This window comes from Phodopus roborovskii, unplaced genomic scaffold (genome assembly GCF_943737965.1).
Source record: "Phodopus roborovskii unplaced genomic scaffold, PHOROB, whole genome shotgun sequence".
Lineage (NCBI taxonomy): Eukaryota > Metazoa > Chordata > Mammalia > Rodentia > Cricetidae > Phodopus > Phodopus roborovskii.
Window position 1 is genome coordinate 57,613,899 of NW_026126407.1, and position 22,293 is coordinate 57,636,191.

Genomic DNA, 22,293 nt, shown 5'->3' on the forward strand with positions numbered 1-22,293 from the left:
TGGCTGTCCTGGAACTCACTCTTAGACTAGGATGGCCTTGGCCACCTGCCTCTGAGTGCTAAGACTAAAGTTATGCACCACCATTGCTTGGCAATATAAATATAATCTTTGAATGGTTACACAATTGCTCATTAGATGGACAGCTTAAATTTTATTAAACAATTCTCTTATTATAGGATGATTTCCTCTGTGTAAATTAAGAAGTCATCAGTGGCAAGTCTCTATGTATGGTGTGAGAAAAAGGAAACTTTGCCTTTAGATACAATATTTTAAACAGCAAAAAAATTGTTTTAAATCATTTTATTGAGACAAGGCCTCACTATGTTGCCCAGGTTGGCCTCAAACATCCAGAGTACTGGGATCATAGGCATGTAGCATTGTGCCTGGCTGAAAAAAATATGTATTTGAATAGACTACAAAAATATTAAGGATACAGTGTTTCCTTAAAAGTAACTTATTGGGAGCTTGAGAGATTGCTTAGCAGTTAACAGTACTGACTGCTCTTCCAGAGGATCAGGGTTCAATTCCTAACCTGCATGGCAGTTCACAACTGTCTATAACTCCAGTTCCAAGGGACTCAACACCCTCATACAGACAATTTATGCAGGCAGAATATTTTTTTAAAAAGTAACCTATAATATCATAAATGTTTAGTATACCAAGTTTCTCTGTTTTTTTCTTTAGCTTCTCGTTCATATTTCTCAAGTGTCCTTTTGTCGACCATTCCAGTCAAATACCTGAAAAGTTAAAGACAAAAAAAAGACACTTTAGTCAGTACAGTACAGCATTGAAATACTTGAAGGAAACTGAACAACAGAAAAAAGCTATTTAAAAAAGAATTATATTCATTTATTTATGTGGAAGTCAGAGGACAGTTTAAAGCAGCCAGTCTTCCTCTTCCCACCATGTGGGTCCCAGGGATTGAGTCCAGGTAGCTCACAATCTCCCATATTACCAACTCCAAGAGAGCCAACAGTCTTTTCTGGTCTCCAGGGGCACTCCCACACACGTACATTTTTAAAAAGGGAAGGGGCCCTGGAGAGATGGTTCATTGATTAAGAGCACTGCTGCTCTTGCAGAGGACCCAGGTTTGCTTGCCAGCACACACAAGGGAGCTCACAACTGCCTGCAACTACAATTCCAGGAGATCCAGCACCCTCTATTAGCCTGCTCAGGTACATGCACATGCATAATACATATAAATAAGTAGGCACATGAACACATACACAAAATACAAATAATGTCATTGTTTCTTATAGATTACTAAGGCCATAAAGGAAGGGAAACTGGAAATGTTACAGATTGAAGGCTATGGAGTTATAGTAACGTTATATATAATTCAAGAACCTGTTGTTTAATTTTCCAAACGAGCATCAAATGTACTGTTGATGTTAAGAGTTGCATTTCAAACTTGCCAGGTATGGTGGTACCCTGAAGGCAGGCAAACCAACGAACCAATCACCACCAACAAAGCACTCAAGAGATCTACCTGCCTCTGCCTCTTGAGTGCTGGCACTAAAGGCATGTGCCACGCCTGGCATTTTTTTCTTTTTGTAAATAGTACTGAGGACTCAACCCAAGACGTTATGCATGATTGGTAAGTTAGTGCTCTTGACACTGACTTATAGCCCCAGCCCTAGTTTCCCAGTTTTGATTACCATATCATAGTTTATGTATGTTTTTCACATAATCCAGCCTCACAGACAGAGACAGAATCCCAGAGTAAGATGACCAGTGAAATTAGCCAGCCTCAATGAATAAAACGATCACTCTTGGGTCTCTGTATGTAAGCAAACATATATGCAGACCAACACACATGCACACATTCAGACTGTAAAGAACATCATTCCATAGGTAATTATATAGGTAATCTGATTTGGATTGAATAAAAACAAGCAGGCATTACTAGTAAGCTATTCAGTATACACAGATTCTAACATCACCTCTTCCCCTCTTTGATTAAAAATGAAAACTTTGGAATGATGGTCAAACTATTGTCTTGGATTAAATCCACATAAATTTCAGGCACAAAAAAACAGTTTGGTCATGAGTGAACTTTTGGTCTGGGAATGTGATTTTGTTTAGTACTGCAGATCCTAGATAAGAACACCAGCACCAGGGACAAATGAAAACAGGAAGCAAGGGACTAGAGAGATAGCTCAGTGGCTAAGCATGTTTGTTACTCTTGCAGAGGACCCAGGTTTACTGCCAGGTACCCACATGGTGGCTTTATAACCATCTGTATGTAACTAGTTCCAGGTGATATGACGTTCTTTTCTTTTGGTTTTTTGAGACATGGTTTCTCTGTGTAATAGCCCAGGCTGTCCTAGAACTCACTCTGTAGACTAGGGTGGCCTTGAACTCACAGAGATCTGCCTGCCTCTGCCTGGCATTAAAGGCATGCACCACCATTGCCTGGCTGATATTGCTCCCTCTTCTGGCCTCTGTGGACATGCGGCATACACATAGTATACATACATATTATGTAAACACTAATACATATAAAATAAAAGTAAATATATCTTTAAAAAACAAACAAAAACAAAACAAAAAGCTAGCTTTCATTACTCCAAGAAAATTATAGATACACCTCAACTTGCCATGGCTCTCTCTTACTGCATCACCAGTCAAAAGTACCTTTTAGTCAGACATTGTGGTGTTTAATCCCTACACTTGGGAGGCAAAGGCAGAAGAACAAGTTCAAGGGCAGCCAGGGTTACACAGTAAGACCCCATACCCCCAAACACAATTTTATGGGGCATTTTGAAGGTAAAGCAGAAGGATCAGGAATTCTGAGTCATCTTAAGATACATACTTGTGTTTAAGACCACACTGGGATATATCTTCCTCAAAAATAAAAAAAACAAGTAAAACACCTAAACTACCTAACCTCTTTGCTTAGCCTAATCTCCCTTAAACACTCAGAATCCTTCTATTAGCTCACTGTTGGGTAAAATCAAGTGACACAAACCCCACTTAATATTAATGCATGTACAGACACAAAAAGTCATACACAATTCAGCTGACACTAGCAACAGTACACTGTATAGGACTGTTTAGCTTGGTAATCAGTGACTGGGAGCTATCACACTCTGTTACTGTCAGTATCATGAAGGAGGATCAGACCACCCAGGAAAAGTTCAAAGTTGAAAGTATGGTTTCCAGTTAATGCCAGGGACTATATATTCAAAGCCAACTAAGACTTTCTGTATTCTTGGGTTCTATATAATTTGAAGAAGACCTGGAAAAATGACTAAACAGTTAAGAGTACTTGCTGCTCTTAGAGAGGATCTAGTTCCATTCCCAGCATCCACATCAGACAACTCAAAACCACCTGTAATTCTAGTCCCAAAGGGATTCAGTACCCTCTTCTGCCCTCCCCAGTCACCTACATGCAGTTCCAGGAGACCCAGCATCCTCACACAGACACACATACGGGGGGGGGGGGGGGAACCTACACACATACAATAAAAAAAACTACACTAAAGAAGAGGAAGAGAAGGAAGGAGGGAGAAGTAGTAGCAGCAGCCAGGCAGTTAGGGGTGCACTCATTTAATCCAGCTATTCAGATGCAAACACCATCATCACCAACATCCACACACAAGCACATACAAATACCATGTTTTTTGTATTATTAATGTATTTATTTTTGTTTTTCAAGACAGGATTTCTCAGTGTAACAGCCCTGGCTCTCCTGAAACTAGCACTGTAGACCAGGGTGGCCTCAAACTCACAGAGATCCCCTGCTTCTATATCCTGAGTGCTGGGATTAAAAGTGTGCCCCACCACTGGCCAGCCTATGTTATGTTTCTTTTCTTTTGGGTTTTTTGAGACAGGGTTTCTCTGTGGCTTTGGAGTGTTCCAAGAGAGTCTGACAGTGACTAAAAACTAATGACCACACCAGAACAATTATTTCATCACTGCATTCTCTACAGGTGATTTATTGCTAAAGTTTCTAACTTGATGTAGTGACCAATTTTTATCTTCCTTGAATGGCAACATGGACACTTATAATGCTTGATAATTAGCCAATCAAATTAACTCTACCATTAGATAAAAGAGACTTACATTATTTGTCCTCCAATGGTTGACTTTCCCGCATCTAAAAGGAACAACAAAAATATGGGAACATAGGTTAAAAACAACCAATATATACAAATACAACTGGAGGGACTTTTTAGAATGTACAGTCAAGTCTAATAAAAGCAAATGAACTGTTACAGGAATTTCAGGATTAAAGTCTAGGGACCCTCTCCCATATATAATGAATAAGGCTAAGATTCCCACAGGCAATGATGACTGAGAAATACTTTCCTAACAAAGAGACATAATTCTTTTGTTTTGTTTTTTGAGACATGGTTTCTCTATGTAGCTCTGGTCGTCCTGGAACTCACTCTGTAGACCAGGCTGGCCTCAAACTCAAGAGATCTGCCTTCCTCTGCCTTCCAAATGCTGGAATCAAAGGCCTGTCTCACTTTCAGAAATGATATAATTAAGCAAGGTCTTATTTGTTTGGCTAAACCAGTTTCTTGGCAAACATCCAGAAGTTACTCTAAATTACTAATTCCTTATTTCATAGAGAATTATGATGAATAGTAAATGTCAATACTATTAAAAGGAACATATCAATTAAAGGTAACAAAAAAACATGCCCATTTCTTGGATACTAATTAAAAAGTATCATAGTAAGGCTAGCTTTACCAGTGGTCTATAGAGACTAATTAATTATTTATTACACACACACTGAAGCTTATTTTTTTTCCCCAGCTTTTATTCCACTACAAAACAGTTCATCTGCCAAAACTTTAAGAACAAAGCACTGGTCAGCTGAAGCAAGTTAAAAACATAAAAACATCCAGGATAGCCAGAGTTGTTTGTTGCACAAAGAAAACATGTCTTGAAAAGCCAAAAAAAATCAGACAAACAAAAACAAAAACAGCCAGGCAGAGACAGAGACAGGGAAGCTGGATCTGAGTTTGAGGCCAGCCTGGTCTACAAAGTGAGTTCCAGGACATCCAGTGCTACATCGAAAAACCCTGTCTGGAAAACAAGCAAATACTTTATATGTGACCCTGCAGTCAACTCTCAGTGTGTACATGTGCACACAGCATTTTAGATATTTCAAGATTCTAGATATTTCAAGATTCTGACTAAGTTTTACTCAGCAACTCCAAGGAGCTAAACAAGACACTCTACACTTTGATGTCTCCAATAACTCTGGTCATTGTTTATGAGCTCTATGAGGACAACTTACCAACATGCCCAATGAATACCACATTTACATGTTCTTTCTTAGGAGCACCTGGCGGTGCCACCACCGACTTAGGTTTTGGTATTTCTTCTTCCTCCTCCATCATTTCTTGGGTACTTTCCTCTGGTGGCCTTCCATCTCCTGAGGAGCCACCCCCTGGCTCTGCTTCACTTATTTCTTCTTTGTGCTCCCATGATTCTTCTGGGGACATTTCTGTCTCTCCATTTTCTACTGAAGAAAGAATTTAACTTAGTGACTTGAAAAAGACCCAACCTGCACTTTCAACAGTCCTTACAAGCGGCAAATGCAAGCACTTCAATTCCTCTCCTGAAACCCCCAAACTAGGCAGACACGGGTGAGGTTTCAAGCTGACCTCATTGTTGATAGCAGAGTCAGAGCCTATACCATAACACACAGTTATACTAGAATGGTGTCATTCCCTAAGGGTAGACTACATTTAAGCAAAAGATAAATTTTCTATGTAAATAATAACTTTTGGCATTAACTTTAATAGTCACCTGGGAAATAGGACATTTTTAAGAGTAATAAAGTTATTTTAAAAAGGATGGAAATTTTGATGATGTTAGACTAGGCATGATGGGAAATACCTGTAACCCCAGCACTCTAAAAGTAGAGGTTATAATAGGATAAGTAGTTCAAGGCCACAAAGATTGAGTCTCAAGAAACAAAAAGTCAAAGGAATAAGCACTATATTCAAATTAGCTAGCATTCCTCTACTCCATTCCACTTGCAGTAACTAACTTGTCTAGACTATTAAAATTGTAATATCAAAAAATTAAGTGTGGCTTAAGCATAGACATTTCAGTCATCAGAACATGTACATTTGCACCTTAAATCTGCAGTTTCCTATTACTGTATTAACACAGTCAGAAATCCTTACCTATGGGTTCTGAAAGTTCCATGCTAACAGCTGAATTTGAACCTACAGAAAAAAATGAAACACAATACATATTATTCATAAAACAGTATATAATTATACACAGCATAGACAATGTAATGTTTTCTTGGTTAGACATTAAAAAAATTACCTTCACACAATAACAACTGCTCTTGAGAGGACTCCACAGGCGCTGGTTAAGAAAAGTAAGTTCTATTAGAAATTAAGTTCTATCTTATTTACTTATCATTAAATATACAATAAAACAAGAGCAGAAGCCTAATAAACATATCACAAACCCCAGAAACTCAGAACATTGGCAGCTAATTTGGGTTTTCAAATCAAAAGTCTGTTTGGCCTACTTTTAAAAACTATACCAATTGCTGACAACTAAAAACATATCCAGGCACCAGCAAGAGGGTTCAGCAGGCAAAGAGCTCACCACTCAAACCTGAGCACACATAAAGATGGAAGGAGACACCCAACTTCACAAAGTTGTCCTCTCCATAGCATATTCGCACCTGCATTTACACAAAATGGTAATTTAAAACTCTACAGACAGCAGCCAACTTCCAATAATGGAAATGTATTAAAAATGCCAGTCCTATTTCCAAATCTTTCCTCCACAGATATTATAAATGTAACACAAATCCCAAACAAATATAGTTGGACTGTATTTATTCAATATGCCTCTCCTCTACTTCTGATAACCCTCTGACCCAAGAAAGCTGAGATTGCATATTATCAAATCTCCAAGTAATTTGATTCTAAGATAGATGACAATTGTGTGAAGCCTATGAATATATAAACATATTCAGAAAAGGTGATTCTTGCCCAATGTGATCCCAGCACTCAGGAGGCAGAGGCATGATGATCTCTGGGTTTAAGTTCAGCCTTGTCAACATAGCTAGATCTGTAGTTCTGGTAAAGACAGAGCTACATGGAGAAACCATGTCTCAAAATTATTATTTTGTTTGTTTCAAGACAGAGTTTCTCTGTGCAGCTTTGGCTGTCAAGGAACTCATCTATAGACCCAGCTGGCCTCTATGTGTGGTCACAGGCTCTCACAAACTCTGAGCCAACACTAGGGAGCCTGCATGGAACCAGCCTGGGTATGTGTGTACTAACTGTGTACCTTTGTCTGACTGTGGGACTCCTAGTAGTGGGATCAGGGCCTGTCTCTGGTGCTTGAACAGGCTTTTGGGAACCAATTCCCCATGCTGAGTTGCTTTGACCAGCCTTGATAAAAAGGGAGGAGCTTAGTCCAACCTCAAAGTAGAGGAGGAGTGGATGGGGGAGGGGTGGCAATGAGAGAAAAAGGGGAGGGGAAGCTGGAGTCTGTATGTAAAATAAAAGCAATTTAGCTTAAAAAAAAAAAAAAAGGTATGTGCCACCGCTGCCCCCCCCCTTTTAAAAATGATTTTGATGAAGTCAGAATTCTTAGAATTTTAAGATCAAGCAATAGTTAAGTTTGCAGTTGTCAAACTGCAAATCTGCTATGGCATTCCTGTAGAGTTATAGGAGAAATTTATATGCTGCTACCCAAATGTGTGAGCCTGAGCTCTTTATCCCTGAACAGCACAAATGATACTGCTAAAGATTTTCCAAGATGTGGAAACACACGAAAGGATTTGAAGTCATATGACATACAACATTAATAGTGAATCTGTAACCTACAAATTTCATCTTTAAAACCATTGCCCAGAATACATACAGAACACATACAGAATCAATAGTGAAATGGGTGTGGCAGCACATGCCTCTAATGCCAGAAATTGGATCGGTTCAGTTAATAAGCACATCCAAAGCCAGTCTGGGTTACAGGAGATTGTGATTGGGAAAAACAAATACCCTACCTTTAATACCATCAAAACTTGAGGAAAGTATTTCCTGTCCCCGATAAAGGATAATTTAGAGTTTACTATCATTATGACTACAACTATTGTTGTCTGGAGTTTGTGTGTTTTGCCAGCATGCATGTATGTGTAGCACATGCCTAACTGTAGGATCCCCTGGAACAAGGGCTATAGTCACCATGTGGCTAGCTGTTGGTAATCGAACCTGGGCCCTCTGCAACAAGTGCCCTTAACCACTGAACAATTTCTCCAGCCTCTCACTGAACCCAGGGCCCACTGATTAGACTAGACTGGCTAAGCCAGCAAGCCCATGCTCTGCCATTCCCGTGGTTGGGATTACAGGCATGTGCACTAGCCTGAGTTTTTTATGTGTCCACTGGGGTTGATCTTGGGTGCTCATACTTGAGCAGCAAGTGTTTTCCAGACTTAGCCCCAGCCATAGGAGAATCATTTTAATTTGGGACACAATTGTTTTATGTACTGGTACACTCCAACAACTTCCCCCACATAGAATTATTTCATCTTTCAAATAAATGCAAGTATGTTTCTAGATGTATGTGAGTAGGCACACAGGTATGCACAGGGTGAGTGTGGAGGCTGGAGGACAACCTCAGTGCCATCTCAGGAATGCCACCCACCTCCTTTGTGGTGGTCTCTCATTAGCTTGGAGCTATCTAGTGAGCCAAGGCTCTTTCTGTCAATACCTCTCCAGTGATGGGGCTGCATACCTCACCATGCCTGGCATTTTTATGTGGTTTCTGGAGGGTTGAACTTGGGGCAACAAAACAAACACTTTAATGACTGAATTACTTCCCAGACACAATTAGTTCATTTGAAAATACTTGGGTAAAGGTGTGTTTCTATTAGAGACCAGTCTGGTCCATAGAGCAAATTCTAGGACATCCAGGGCTACATAGAGGAACCCTGTCTTGAAAAACAAAACAACAAAAAGGTGTGTTTCTGAAAATGGGGATATTACTGGAAAACTTAAAGCCTTAACATTCCTTAGAATGCTCTCTGGCTGCTTTCAAGAGCAGATGTAAACCATGCAGGATTTAAGAAAGCCCTAGTGCTTGTGTAACCATGAACCAACAAATGAACTCTATATAAATCTAGAAAAATTAGGCCCAAGCTTATTAGTAGCCAGTAGACTTTCTATATCATATGAAGTATGAATAATACCAAAGTAGAATGAGTGATCAAAGATTTATTGCGCATTTGGGACAACTAGGTACAAATATGTTTAAAAACATTTTATGATTTATTCCAAAAACACTAGATCACATTTCATCAGCCTTGCCATTAGGCTTTTGTGACCAAAGGTCTAAAGGTTTCATGGAAAATTGTGGGAAGCTATGGTCAACTTACATTAGAGTCCTTTAATCTCATCATTATATGCATATTAAATACTTCACTAATCCTGGTACTTGATGCTTGTGGTGGTTTAAAAGAAAATGACCCTCACAGTTCATAGGGAATGACACTATTAGGAAGTGTGGTCTTTTGAAGGAAGTGTGATTTATTCTTTTTCCTGTTGCCTACAGATCCAGATATAGAACTCTCAGCTCCTCTAGCACCATGCCTGCCCGCCTATCTTTCTTTATGTCCTGCCATAATGATAATGGACTATACCTCTGAACTGTAAGCCAGCCCCCAATGTTTCCTTTATAAGAGTTGCCATGGTCATGGCTTCTCTTCACAGTATTGGAGCACAGGTTAAGACAATGCTTTCTTGCCCTCTGTAAACTTCATGATCTTAAATGTCATAAATTGTAGAATAGCTTGAGAAATAAAAGCATGTAAGGATTGGTGTTATGCTGTATTAGTCAGCCATGGAGGCAGTCTCAAAACAGATTTCTTCTCCTAAGAAGTCCCCTACAGTCTTAGCCACACAGTCTATGTGTAAATAGTTAGTACTAGGACCTAAGTGGTCAATCAAGTGCAAGTACTGCTTGATTTTGAAATGTTCAGTTACAGTTAGGCTTATCTCAGGTATGACTCTATTAGTTATCTCACGGTTTTTCCTGTCTAAACAGATTTCATTCATTGTAATTTGTATCACAGTTTAATATATAGTCAACCAGGATTTTCAACAGAGCTAATTTTTAAAAAGGCAAAATAGCACTTGTATATCTTAGGAAGAGTGCACAATTAATCCTGTTGTGCCTGTGTATTAAGTGGCAATCACTGTATCTATGTCATAGATACACTTTTTGGAAGTTTAAAATAATAAAAAATTCACATGTAAAGATCTAGTAAAAATCAGTAGTGCTTGCTTGTAATCTCAACACTTGGGAAACAGAGGTTGGACAATCACTGTGGAGTTCCAGACCAGCCTGACTTAACTGAGGAAAAAAACCCACCCAACAACAAAATAGACATTAGAGTAAATTGCTACCATTTCCAAACCAAAATTTTATAAATTTGGGTCCGCCCATATTAGATATGACAAATGTTAATTGATAGAACTGAGCTGCAGGTAATTTCCATTTTGAGTGAAAAGTGACATCTGTTGAATTATCAATTAGGTGCCAGTTTCTCATGCAATTCACTCTAGTGAATGAAATAACTACACCTTATAACCTGTAGTTAAAAAGCCAGTAAAATTTCAACCCAGAAATTAAGCTCAGTTTTAGGTCCTACCCTTGCTTTGTTACTGTCTCCTTCCCAAGACCACTATGTGGCTTTCTCTGATGAGTAACTTTTCCTTACCCTTAAATTGTTCTTCAAAATGGAACATCATGACCAAGTATGACAATACACACCTGTAATCCCTAGCTAACTCCAGAGGCTGAAGCAGAAGAATTGAAAGTTCAAAGCCAGTCTCAGCCTTGAAAAAGAAAAGCAAAAAAGAAGGTCTGGCAAATAGCCAGTCAGGAAAGACACTTAGCACACAAGCCTGGTGACCCCAGATTGTTCAATCGGGGTACAGTTCAGTGGTAGAGCAACTGTGTCTCAAGTTAAAATGGTTCTCCCAGGGCTGGCGCTGAGGTTGAGTCTGAAAAGCACCCACGATCAACCCCAGTGGACACATAAAAAGCCCAGTCTAGTGCACAAGCCTGTAATCCCAACCATGGGAATGGCAGAGCATGGGCTTGCTGGCTTAGCCAGTCTAGTCTAATCAGTAGGCCCTGGGTTCACTGAGATGCTGGAGAGATGGTTCAGTGGTTAAGAGCACTTGTTGCTCTTTCAGTGCCCAGGTTCGATTCCCAGCAATCACATGGAGGCTCACAACTATCTGCTGGACAGTCACCCAAACACCAAACTATCACCATACCCATTCTAGGTAATCTAACAGTCACAAACGTGATTCTCAAACATGCATACAGGCAAAACATCCATACACATAAAGTAAAACAAATGTTTACTGGGGGATGGGAGTAGGGTTTCTTTGACAGCCTTGACAGTCCTGGAACTTGCTTTAAAGACCAGGCTGGCCTCCAACTCAAGAGTTGTGCCCGCCTCTGCCTCCAGAGTGCTGGGATTATTTTTATTTTATGTGCATTGGTGTTTTGTCTGCATGTATGTCTATGTGAGAATATTGAAACCCTGGGAACTGGAGTTACAGTTGTGAACTGCCATGTATATGCTAGGAATTGAACCTGGATCCTTTGGAAGAGCAGTCAATGCTCTTTAACCCTAAGCCATCTCTCCAGCCCCAAAACGTTTTAACTTTTAATTAACTTTAGCAGTTTTCCTTTCTTTTTTCAGGTTTTTTTTTTTTTTTTTTGGACAAGGCCTTAGTTCTACCTGGCCTTGAACTCACAGAGATCCATCTGCCTGCCTCTGCCTCCAAAGTGTTGGGATACCAAGATCTAGCCACCATGCCAGGGTGGATATATATATATATATGTATGTACTGACTGGTTGACTTTGTAGCAGATGCTAAAGTGGCAGTATGCAAATGCATGCAGGTCTGAACAATGGTTAAGAGTTGGTTCTTTCATTATATAATCCTGGGGGCAGGGTCTCTCTTGCATCTGCTAGACTGTGTTCCAAACTAGCTTGGCCCATGAGCTTTGGGGTGATTCTTTTGTCTTTACTTCTCGTTTTGCCATAGTAATAATGTTGAAATTACAGACACATACCACAACATTTGGCTTTCCAACATGGATTCTGGCTTATATAGCAAGTCCTTTGCTTTATTTTTACCAGCCACTGGGCTGAGATCTCCCTGGCCCACTTCTGGGTGTTTTGTTTTGTTTTCCAAGACAGGATTTCTTTTTGTAACCCTGGCTGTCCTGGAACTCACTAGACCCCATAGGCCTCAAACTCAGCGATCTGCCTGCCTCTTCGTCTCAAGCACTGGGATCAAAGGTTTGCACCACCACCACCACCTGGCTTGCATTTTTACTAATATCGAAGACAGTAAAAACCATGTTTGCTGTGCCAGCTTTCTAATAGAGAGTTATGGAAGTTCCTTACTCAGGAGGTTGAAGTATTGCTTAAATAAACTAAATATTTCCAGCACTCAGGAGACTGATCTCAATAAAATTGCATGTAGAGATATGTTTCTCCTATAGACAATACTAGAAAACAGTGAAAGGAGACAACAGAACAAAGTCTGCTTAATACACAAGACATCATGTTTGCCTTAATTCTCAAACATCCTAAACATGAAAATAAATGTAACTAGACATTGTAGCAAGCCTGTACTGTCTTCAGGAGGGTCAGACAGGAGGATCATTGAATTGGAGGCCAGTCTGGGATTCAGAGATGACTTCACAGCCAGCAAGTAAAACCCTGTAAACAAATGCAAAGTAAAGCAATAACACATGAAATCCCAAGTACTCAGAATGTAGAAGCAGGAGGATCACATGATCTCAAGAGTTCAAGGTTAGCCTGGACATTATGAACAGATTCAAAGTGAAGAGAGGAAGGGGTAGGGGAGAGAGAAGAGAGGGGGAGAACACACATACAAAGGCAAAGAAATCTGTTCAAGGCCATCTGTGCAACTATTGAATGCAGGAAGAGGCAGTTATATTACTTGAAACTACAGCAGTGAGACAGAAGATGGCTTTGAAAAAGGGCCTCAAATATGTAGTTCTGACTGTCCTAGAATTCACTCTATAGACCAGGCTGGCCTCAAAATAATAGAGATGCACCTGCCCTACTCACTCACTGGTGCTGGGATAAAAGTGTGTACCCCGGCAAGCTGAGATGTTCAGTTACAAGGACCTTTCCTTCTAGTTAGCATTTACTAACACTAAAATAAGTTTTGAAACCAGAGCCTGCTCCTCCATTTATTCACGGGTATAATCTTACTAAGATGTTTAACATTTTTAACCTATAATTTCTGCACCTATAAAATGGGCTGGCAGTATTCAAGCATTGGGTGCTGTCCAGACTAAGTGGTAAGCTGCAGTAACTGCTCCATAAATACACAACAAGCATTTCAGAGTCCTGCACTTATTACAAAACCCTTTAAGAGTGAAAACATTGGAAAGGAAAATCCCAGAGCGAGTTTGTCAGAAAATCCATGCTGGTTATGGAAACTGGCTATGAGCATTCCCTTCATCACTATTAAACAGTACAGTAGGGCAGAAAGAGCCCTACACTAGCAGTTGGCAAATCAGGATTCCGATTTAACTGTGTCATTAACTCTGGGAATGACTTCAGACAACCACCTAGCATGCTTAGGCTTCAATTTCTTTATTCAAAACTGAGATTGTATTTCTGCTGGAGTCATTTTCAGCCCTAATGTTCAAAGAACCTATTTATTATACCATTAAAGCAATGTCACATATCAACCAAATGTGACTTTGAGTCTTAACAAAAAACAAATTTTTATTTTTCAAGTAATCCTGAAAAGGTCTTATTAACAATATATGTCTCATCTACTTCAAAAACAAAGTATATTAAAATACATACTAGAACCATTTCAGATAGTGTCCATGAGGTACAAAAATAGAAAACATTCTCCTACTACCAAAATCAACTACCCAAAGATGGATACAGAATGCTCAGTAAAATGCACTTTTTTTTTCTTCAAGTGAAATGATATTCAATCACTTAGTTGGAGCTATAGTAATGGAAGATGCTTAGGAAATTCTTACCATTTCTTTTCCCTTGAAATAAAAATTACAGTGGGAAACAGGAAAAAAAAAGAAAAGCATAGCTATTTATGAATAAACAAAACATTTAGGTACCCAAATCTACTGCTGTTTGGTAAGGAAAAAAAAAATCAAATAATAAGACATGTAATGTTCTACTTTGCCAAATTTCTGGAAAAATTAGAAGCAATCCCAGCACTTGGAAGGTTGAGGCAAGGATAGGTAAGCTCTGGTCCAGGCTGGGAAACAAAGTAAGATCCCTCCTCAAAAATAAATAAATGTGAAATCAAGGCATTCATGAAGAATACCTGGCAGAAATCGATGTGTCTTTAGTTTTATTATTACTGAGGGACCATGAATCTTCACCAGTACCTTGCCTCCACACCCTCTGCATGACTTTGCACTCTTCTTCATTCTTCCACCACAGTAAACTTACTTGGCTTTTTCCTAGACTCTTTCAAAGACCATAATTCATTATCTTGTTCCTACCAGAGCCTCCTTTCAATGCCTTGCACAGCATCCTACATTCAGTAGACAGGCAAATATTTGTTCACTACTAGAATGGATATCTGAGCAAAAAATTCCACTTCAAAAAAATTCCATTCTACTTCGTGAACTCCCCCAAAAGTTGACTAAGTCTTTTTCATTCCTTTCTCTTCAGCCAGAACGATAATTCTACTTTTTAACACTTTTAATATATTTCTTCCCTGACAAACAAAAGCAAGCAAATCTACTGTATTTCCCTAACTTGTCTTGAGGATTTGGTATTGTTTCCTTCAGTACCAAGGATCAAGATCTAACTTGGGGCCTTTTGATTACTAGGTAAGAACTCTACCACTGAGCTATGTCCCCAGCTGACCTAATAATTTTACTTTTAAAGTTTATTACTACTATTGTGTGTGCGTGCATATATGCCATGGCTTCTGTGAGGTCAAAGAATAACACTGTGGAGTTGTTTCTCTCTTTTCCACTTATTTATGTGTGTGCCAGGGATCAAACTCAGGTCATCAGGCTTGCTTGACAAGTTTTTTGTTTTTTTTTTTTTTTAAACCTATTAAGCCATTTTGCCTGCCCTATCCATGTTATACAATTTCAAAGAGGTAAAATATAAAAAACACAACAGTGGCTGGGTGGTGGTACACACGGACAGGCTGAACTCTGTGTTTTCAAGGTCAGCCTGGTCTACATGACCAGTTCTAGGGCAGCTATTACTACAAAGAAAAACCATGGTTTTTTTTTTGTTTGTTTGGTTTTTTTTTTTTTTTTTTAAAAAGCCAGGTGGTTGTGGCACACGCCTTTAATCCCAGCACTCAGGAGGTAGAGGCAGGCAGATGTCTGTGAGTTGGAGGCCAGCCTGGTCTACACAGAGCAAGTTCCAGGACAGGATCAAAGAAAAAACAAAAAAACAAAACAAAAAAATTTTTTTAAATTATTGTGTGATTGCGACACTTGAAAAACTGAGATAGAATTTCCATGAATTCTGGGTCAGCCTGGGCTAGAGTAAGAACCTATACCCATCAAGAAGAAATAATTATATAAACATTTTGTGTATGAGTATGAATATTGCCTCAGTAAAAGTTTAGAGCTTTGTGGGACTACAGTTTGGGGACTTTGGGTCCATAAAATGCTGCCATTGGTGAATTTTGCCTGGGAAAAGAGAAAAAAACAAATGGCAGTTGCACCTAGCCTGTGCCTTACTAAGGGGGGGTGGGGAGGGCAAATGTTTTTGATGGTGAAGAAATGGTTCATAAAATATGTGGCCTGTTTCCTTTGTTATCAAGCCAGTCTGTGGTTGTTGTTTCTATTAGGAATGCAGTCAAAGGGCTGTGGGGAGTAGGGCTCTAGCTTAACTTTTAGGGTGTGCCTGCTAATGACTTAATGACAACTATCTCTCCTTTCTCCTGGAAACAGGATGATTTGTCTTTTTTTTTTTTTTTTTTTTTTTTTCTTTGAAATGCAGTGGTGCCTAGAGCAAGCAGTAGAGGAAGAGGCTTTGGTGCCAAGAAATGCTGTTAGATATGCCAGTCTTCAGCCATCCAGAGTCAGAACTAGATGTTGACCTTGTACTCTTTGAAAATATAAAAACACCAAATTCCTAACAATGATAAAGTAGAACTCATTTAAGTGTTATTAAGCATAATTTATTTAAGTCCAATTTTCTGCAGAGCCCAGTAAATTGGGCTAGTGACTATCAATGAAAATAAAAGGTCTTTAAAATGACTTGAAATTTTTTACTTAAGTTTTAATGTATTTTCAAGATTAAACAACCATTATCATTTAGTGGACTTTGTTTGTTTTTGTAAGACAAGGTCATATTGCCTAGGCTGGTCTCCCCATTGCTTCATAGCCCAGAATGAATGACCTTGGACTTTTCTAATTGTCCTTCCTGCCTCTACCTCCCAAGTCCTAAGATTACAGGCTTGTCACACTACATGCAAGTTACATGGTATACATAATTTTAGGGCTCAATCCCAGGTATTTGTGCATGCTAGGCAAACACCCTTACCAACTAAGCCCCCATCCTTAATCTTGTTGATTTTTTTTTTTAACTTAAGGATAATTTTAGGGCTCAATCCCAGGTATTTGTGCATGCTAGGCATACACCCTTACCAACTGAGCCCCCATCCTTAATCTTGTTGTTGCTTTTTTTTAACTTAAGGATTTCTTTATTTTATATACAGTGTGCTGCCTGCCTGCATGACAGAAAAGGGCATCAGATCACATTACAGATGGTTGTAATCACCATGTGGTTGCTGGGAATTGAACTCAGGAACTTTGGAAAAACAACCAGTGTGCTCTTAACCCCTGAGCTATCTCTCCAATCCGGATTTCTTTTTAAAGGCAGGTATCACTATATAGCTCAGGCTATGTTCTCAGTCTTCCTGCTTCAACCTCCAAGAGGCTGTGAAAAATTATGCTTGCCACAATGCCTGCCTGTGGCTTTCTGATCACTGGGTAGTTTTAAAAGTTTCTTTTTTAGGGCTAAAAATCAAAGTAATAGTTATTTTTTTATTATGTTAACCAGTTCCTGATAAAGACTGGATAGTCTTTTATTTTTAAAGGTACTGATGGTGAAACCCTCAGCCTCTTGTACATGCTAGGCAAAGACCCTACCATCTAGACACACACAGAGAGGGGGGGGGAGGAAATACCTATAGGGGACTTCATAGAAACTAGAAGAAAAACATAGTGTCCTTCTTTATTACTCTCTGCCATACTCCTTTGACATAGGGTCTGTTAACGAACTGGGAGCCAGGCTGGCAGTCAATTAAACCCCATTGATGCTTTATCTCTGTCCGATCCTCTGATCCCCACAGCACTGGGGTACCATGATGCCTTTTTAAAGTGAGTGCTAGGGATTTGAACTCAGCTCTTAACACACTGAGCCATCTGCCCAAACTATATTTTTGATTTGGGTTTTGTTGGCCTTACTGGAATATTATATAGAAATAGCAGGGAAAAATGGATGATAAGTATTATTCCTAGAATGTCACAGTGACGGGGATTAGACTTTGGTTCTTGGTTCATGTTTTCACAAATATAGACAGCTTGAGTATGAGGATTTAGGGAGCATTACCTAGTATTTGGTTGAGCAGCTGTTTAAACTTAGAAATTTTGACTGGAAACAAACCTTTGGGGCACGTTTTATTTAGCACTGTTAGTATACAGTTTAATTATTTTATTTTATTTTAGAGACAGGGTTTCTCTGTGTAATAGCCCTAACTGTCCCAGAACTCAACCTGCCAAGGCTGCCCAGGCACATGGTCACAAGAATTAAAAAAAAATTTTTTTAAACCAGGCATTCACCTTTAATCTCAGCACTTGAGAAGCAGAGGCAGATCGATGTCTGTGAGTTTGAGGCCAGCCTGGTCTACAGAGCAAGTGCCAAGCCAGCCAAGGATACACAGAGAAACCCTGTCTTTTTGTTTTTTCAAGATAGGGTTTTCCCTGTGGCTTTGGAGGCTGTCCTGGAACTAGCTCTTGTGGACCAGCCTGGTCTAGAACTCACAGAGATCCGATTAGCCTGCCTCTGCCTCCTGAGTGCTCGGACTAAAGGTGTACACCACCACTGCCAGGCTGAAAACACTGTCTTGAAAAACAAAAGTTTAGTTTCCTTGTTTGAAATGGAAAATATCAACCACACTCAAATAAAAGAAATGCCAGTCAATAAAACAGTTAAATCCCCAGGATCTGGGAAGGGCAGCTAAGTGTGTCAAAGCCCTCCTGCATAATACTGACCCAAAGTTCACTGTCCACCCCCCACCCCAAAAAGTCTAATCTAAACTGCGTGTGTGTGTGTGTGTGTGTGTGTGTGTGTGTGTGTGTGTGTGCGCGCGCGCGCCTGCGCGCGCACTCCTTACAAAAGCATTACCTTAAATACCCTTTCACTCCCAGAGAACAAACTGAAAAAAAGTTCCCAAGAAAATAATTTTCAAGTTAACTTTTGGTTTTAATTTTTTTTTTTTCTTTGAGAAGCATTTGCCAGACAGTGTTCAGTAGCCTTCACCTAAAGATCTCCCTGCCTGAGCCTTTTGAGTCCCAGGGTTACAGACAAGCTCCACACCTGGGAGGGAAGAGACTAGGTGATACTGCCAGAGTTCTAGAACTATAGGCATTACCTAGGAGTACCACCATTCAATGGAAATAAACTCAAACGACCTGGCCCACCAACGTCCCTGCTAAATAATTAAGTCAGCCTTTTTCCTTCTCTTTTCTTTTTAAGACAATACTACATTTACTCAAATAAGCACCAGCGCGACAAAAATCAGTCCCTGAAAGCAGGCTACCAACCACACAGCCAGCCTGGAAATAGATGTTGAAGGACTGAAACTAGAGACGACAGTAAGTATATCTAGTAGTTTCTGCGTGGGACAACTATTAAGTTATCAGAAATATTCAAGTGTGTAAGTACCGATACACGAACACAATCTAAGCTTTTACAGCAAGCAGCAGTATAAGGTCAACATTTTTAAAGCAATTAAAGCCTAAACATGCCACTCAGAAGGATGGTCTTAAATCCCACTTTAAAAACCTCACAAAAGTCAATGAGGTTTCCTACCACATGTTACTACTGAGGAAATCTATCTGATATTTCTTGAACTTTTTAAGTTTCCAAAATATTAAGAGTGAAAAAAGGTCTTTGTATTGACAGCCAACAGTATCTGGCGAATCACAAGCCTGCAATGCATCTTGGGATTCCTTCAGGTCGGCCGGTGCCACAGATATTTAAAACGCAATTACAGTTCCAATAGTAGAAACTGCAGCAGGAACAGCTCGCTGCGTCAGGCGAAGAGGCAGGTCTTGTCCCCCAACTCCTAGGCTCTCCCACCGCCCACCTGCGGGACTTCAGGCCCCATCAGTCCCCACTTTTGGGCCTCGTGGCAGTGACTGGCCGAGGGCCTGCCCGGTCCCATACGGTTTCTGTCTGCGGTGATCCGCGGCCTTCGGCGGAGGAGCGAGCCTCGCCAGGTCCCCGGGTCTCCACTCCTCCCCGCCCGGGCACCCCAAGCATGCAGCTCCGGGACTAGAGGCGCCCCACCCAGACCAGCCGGCGCCGCTGTCAGCGCCCCACGTGCCGGCCGGCCGGGCCACCCACGCCACCGCGGAACTCCGGCCCTAGCCCGCTGCCCGTGCCCCGGGAATACCCATCCCAGCCCTTTACCCGGAGGGCCTCCCGCGCTGCTGCTCGTTCCGTGGTCGCCGCCGGCCGCGCCAGCTGGGGATGGCGGCGGCTGGGCCGGGCCCCGCAGGAAGGACGGCACGAATTCTGCGGCGTGGACGTTGGGGACGAAAGGCTTGGCGTTGACGTTGAGTTGCCGGCTGAAGGCCGCGCTGAGGTTCTCACGCTGGGCCTCGGCCACCGCGGCCACGGAGCCGCCGCCGCAAGGCTCCGGCCCGGGGGCCTCCATATCCGTCTGGTCCCAGCAGTCGGGCGCAGAGTCGCTGCTGCTGCTGCTGCCACCGCCACCGCCTCCGCCGCCACCGCCGCTGCCGGGATCCATGATCGGGGGGGCCGTGTGTGTGGTGAAGAGAGGGCGGGAAATGGAGGCGGGGGCGGCCGACCGGGGAGGAGCAGGCCGCGCTGACCCAGCGAGGACAAGACAGAGGGGCCAGCGGCCAAAGACTCACTTCTCGGCGTCTTGGGCGGCAGCTGCAGTCCGGACTGGGCACTCGCGACCGCAGCGACAGCGGCTCAACCCTCCTCGTGTGTACGAAAGGATCTCCTCCCACCCAACTCCAACTACCGCCGCCGGCCTCACAGTCAACCCCACGCTTGGCGTGGATTGACCCCTCGCTACTACCCGTACCTTCGCCTCGGTAGTTCCCGACTATATTAGCCCCCGTTTCCGCCTACGAAGCTCGACCGACAGCTAAACTACAAGTTCCGACAAGACCCGCGCAGATCTGCTGCGGTTTTCCCGGAGGCCGACGGGAGTCGGAGTTCAGCGATCAAGCGTCACCGGAAGCGGCTGGAGCTCCCGGCAAGCAGCGCGAGGAGCCGAGGTTTGGTGGCCGATGGGCTGCCCCATCTGTCCTAGGGTGGGGGCAGGGGCAGACCCTACGTCGGTGAGGCAAGACGGTGGGCCTGACCCTTCAACACGCAGCGAGGATCACCCCCAGCCTGTAAGGACACCGACTGCAGGCCTAACCTGGGGAAAAACGTTTTTTTTCTTCCCCACTTTCAACACCGTTTCTGCCTCTCAGTCTCTGTACATTGTTCTTTTTCTCGCCACCCACAGCCAGTTTGCCCTACATTTTTCAAAGCCGGCTGGGAGCGTCTCTCCTTTTATGTATTTATTTGTGAAGAGGCAGTAAAACCGTGAGACGTTACAGCTTAAACTGCAGTGTAGCTCATAAAGGAATGGGCCCAGCATGCACGGCAGAAGGGATTGTTAACTGGAAACTTTTAATGACTCACATTGTGTTTAACTAGTCATTAAAAACCCTCACTTAAACTTTTTTCCATCCATTCCTCCTCCCTGCCAGGAAATTTACAAATTAATCATGATTGTCATATTTCTTAGTGTACCCAACAGTACCTAATAGGAATGTTTTGATGTTTCCAGTTCCTTATCCGCCATTAGATGAAGTGGTTTCCTTTTGAATCCCAGAATTGTCAACTTGATTCACAGTACTTTAATAATAACTGCATCTCACACTTGCAGATTGCATTTTAGTAAATGTGGGGAAAGTAGCAAGCAAGGAGAAATATAGTTCACCTTTAGTCATTACTGCAGGAAGTAGGAAAAACCTGTTCTAAATACCTTTAGATTCTCCTGTAATTCACTATTGGAGACCAAGACAGAGGAAAAACATACTATTAATTTTATTTTCTCTGAAAAGAGTTTAGACAGAATGCAACTAACTTGCTTGGGAATTATGGGATAACGTGTAAAAAATGTTTTAACAATTTTAGGTATTTTTTAAAATCTAGATCTAAGTTGGAATGCTGACTTTAAACATCTGTATTGTAAAGGAGCTAAATGAGAATTTGGCCTAAGGAGAGAGCTAAACACAAAGCCCTCAGTAACTTTAAAAAAAAAAAAAAAAAAAAAGTGTACACATGTTTTGCTTGCATGCCAAAAGAGGGCACTAGATCTCATTATGGATGGTTGTTAGCCACATGTGGTTGCTGGGAATTGAACTCAGAAACTCTTAACCTTTGAGCCATCTCTCCAGTACCTCTCAGTTACTTTTTAAAGGAAGCCCTCAAACTGGGAATTTTTTTTTTTCCTTTAGGGTAGGTTGGGTTTGTTTGTTTGAAGCAGGGACAGATGAAGCCTGCGGTGTCCTTGAACTCCTAACCCTTTTATCCCCACTTTCCAAGTGCTGTAATTGCTTGCAGGTATACCATCACACTTAACTTTAACTAGTATTTTGTAGATGACTTTTTTTTTTCTTGTGTGTTTTAAGACAAGGTCTGGCTGTATGGCCCAGGCTGACTTGAACTGAAGATCTTCTGATCTAAGCCACTGGAACTATACAGCACCACTGTTTTCATCTTTTAATCCGTGTCTCTAATAACTCCATTTCATACTCAAGATTTGCATTTCCCAACCCACTCCAGAGAAAATGTCAACATCTGCTTGCAGCTGAACGGAGTAGCTTACCACAGTCTTCCAACCACATTGTGATAATGTTAGCTCTTAACAACCAGTTGAATTAACGGTTTCTTTGAAGTGTCAGAAATTGCTAAAACTGTTTGAAAAAGCAGTTGATGACTAAGTGTATTGG

The 22,293-nt window shown here is 41.3% G+C and overlaps 1 protein-coding gene across 4 annotated transcripts in view; it reads right to left on the reverse strand.

The window, feature by feature from the left end:
• Gspt1 (G1 to S phase transition 1) overlaps nt 1-20,560 on the reverse strand; it is a 35,656-nt gene extending 15,096 nt beyond the window's left edge. Inside the window, exons 1-6 of one of the 4 annotated variants that reach the window (XM_051181426.1) lie at nt 19,721-20,560; nt 6,301-6,342; nt 6,153-6,194; nt 5,255-5,479; nt 4,069-4,102; nt 660-737 (exon numbers count right to left, since the gene is read on the reverse strand). In XM_051181426.1, coding sequence (XP_051037383.1) covers nt 660-737; nt 4,069-4,102; nt 5,255-5,479; nt 6,153-6,194; nt 6,301-6,342; nt 19,721-20,060 — 761 coding nt within the window. In that variant the 5' untranslated portion in view covers nt 20,061-20,560. Of the gene's footprint in view, nt 1-659; nt 738-4,068; nt 4,103-5,254; nt 5,483-6,152; nt 6,195-6,300; nt 6,343-19,720 lie in introns of all 4 variants that reach the window. The other 3 variants (XM_051181425.1, XM_051181428.1, XM_051181427.1) reach the window with 3 other exon arrangements.
• Nucleotides 20,561-22,293: the final 1,733 nt, after the last annotated feature.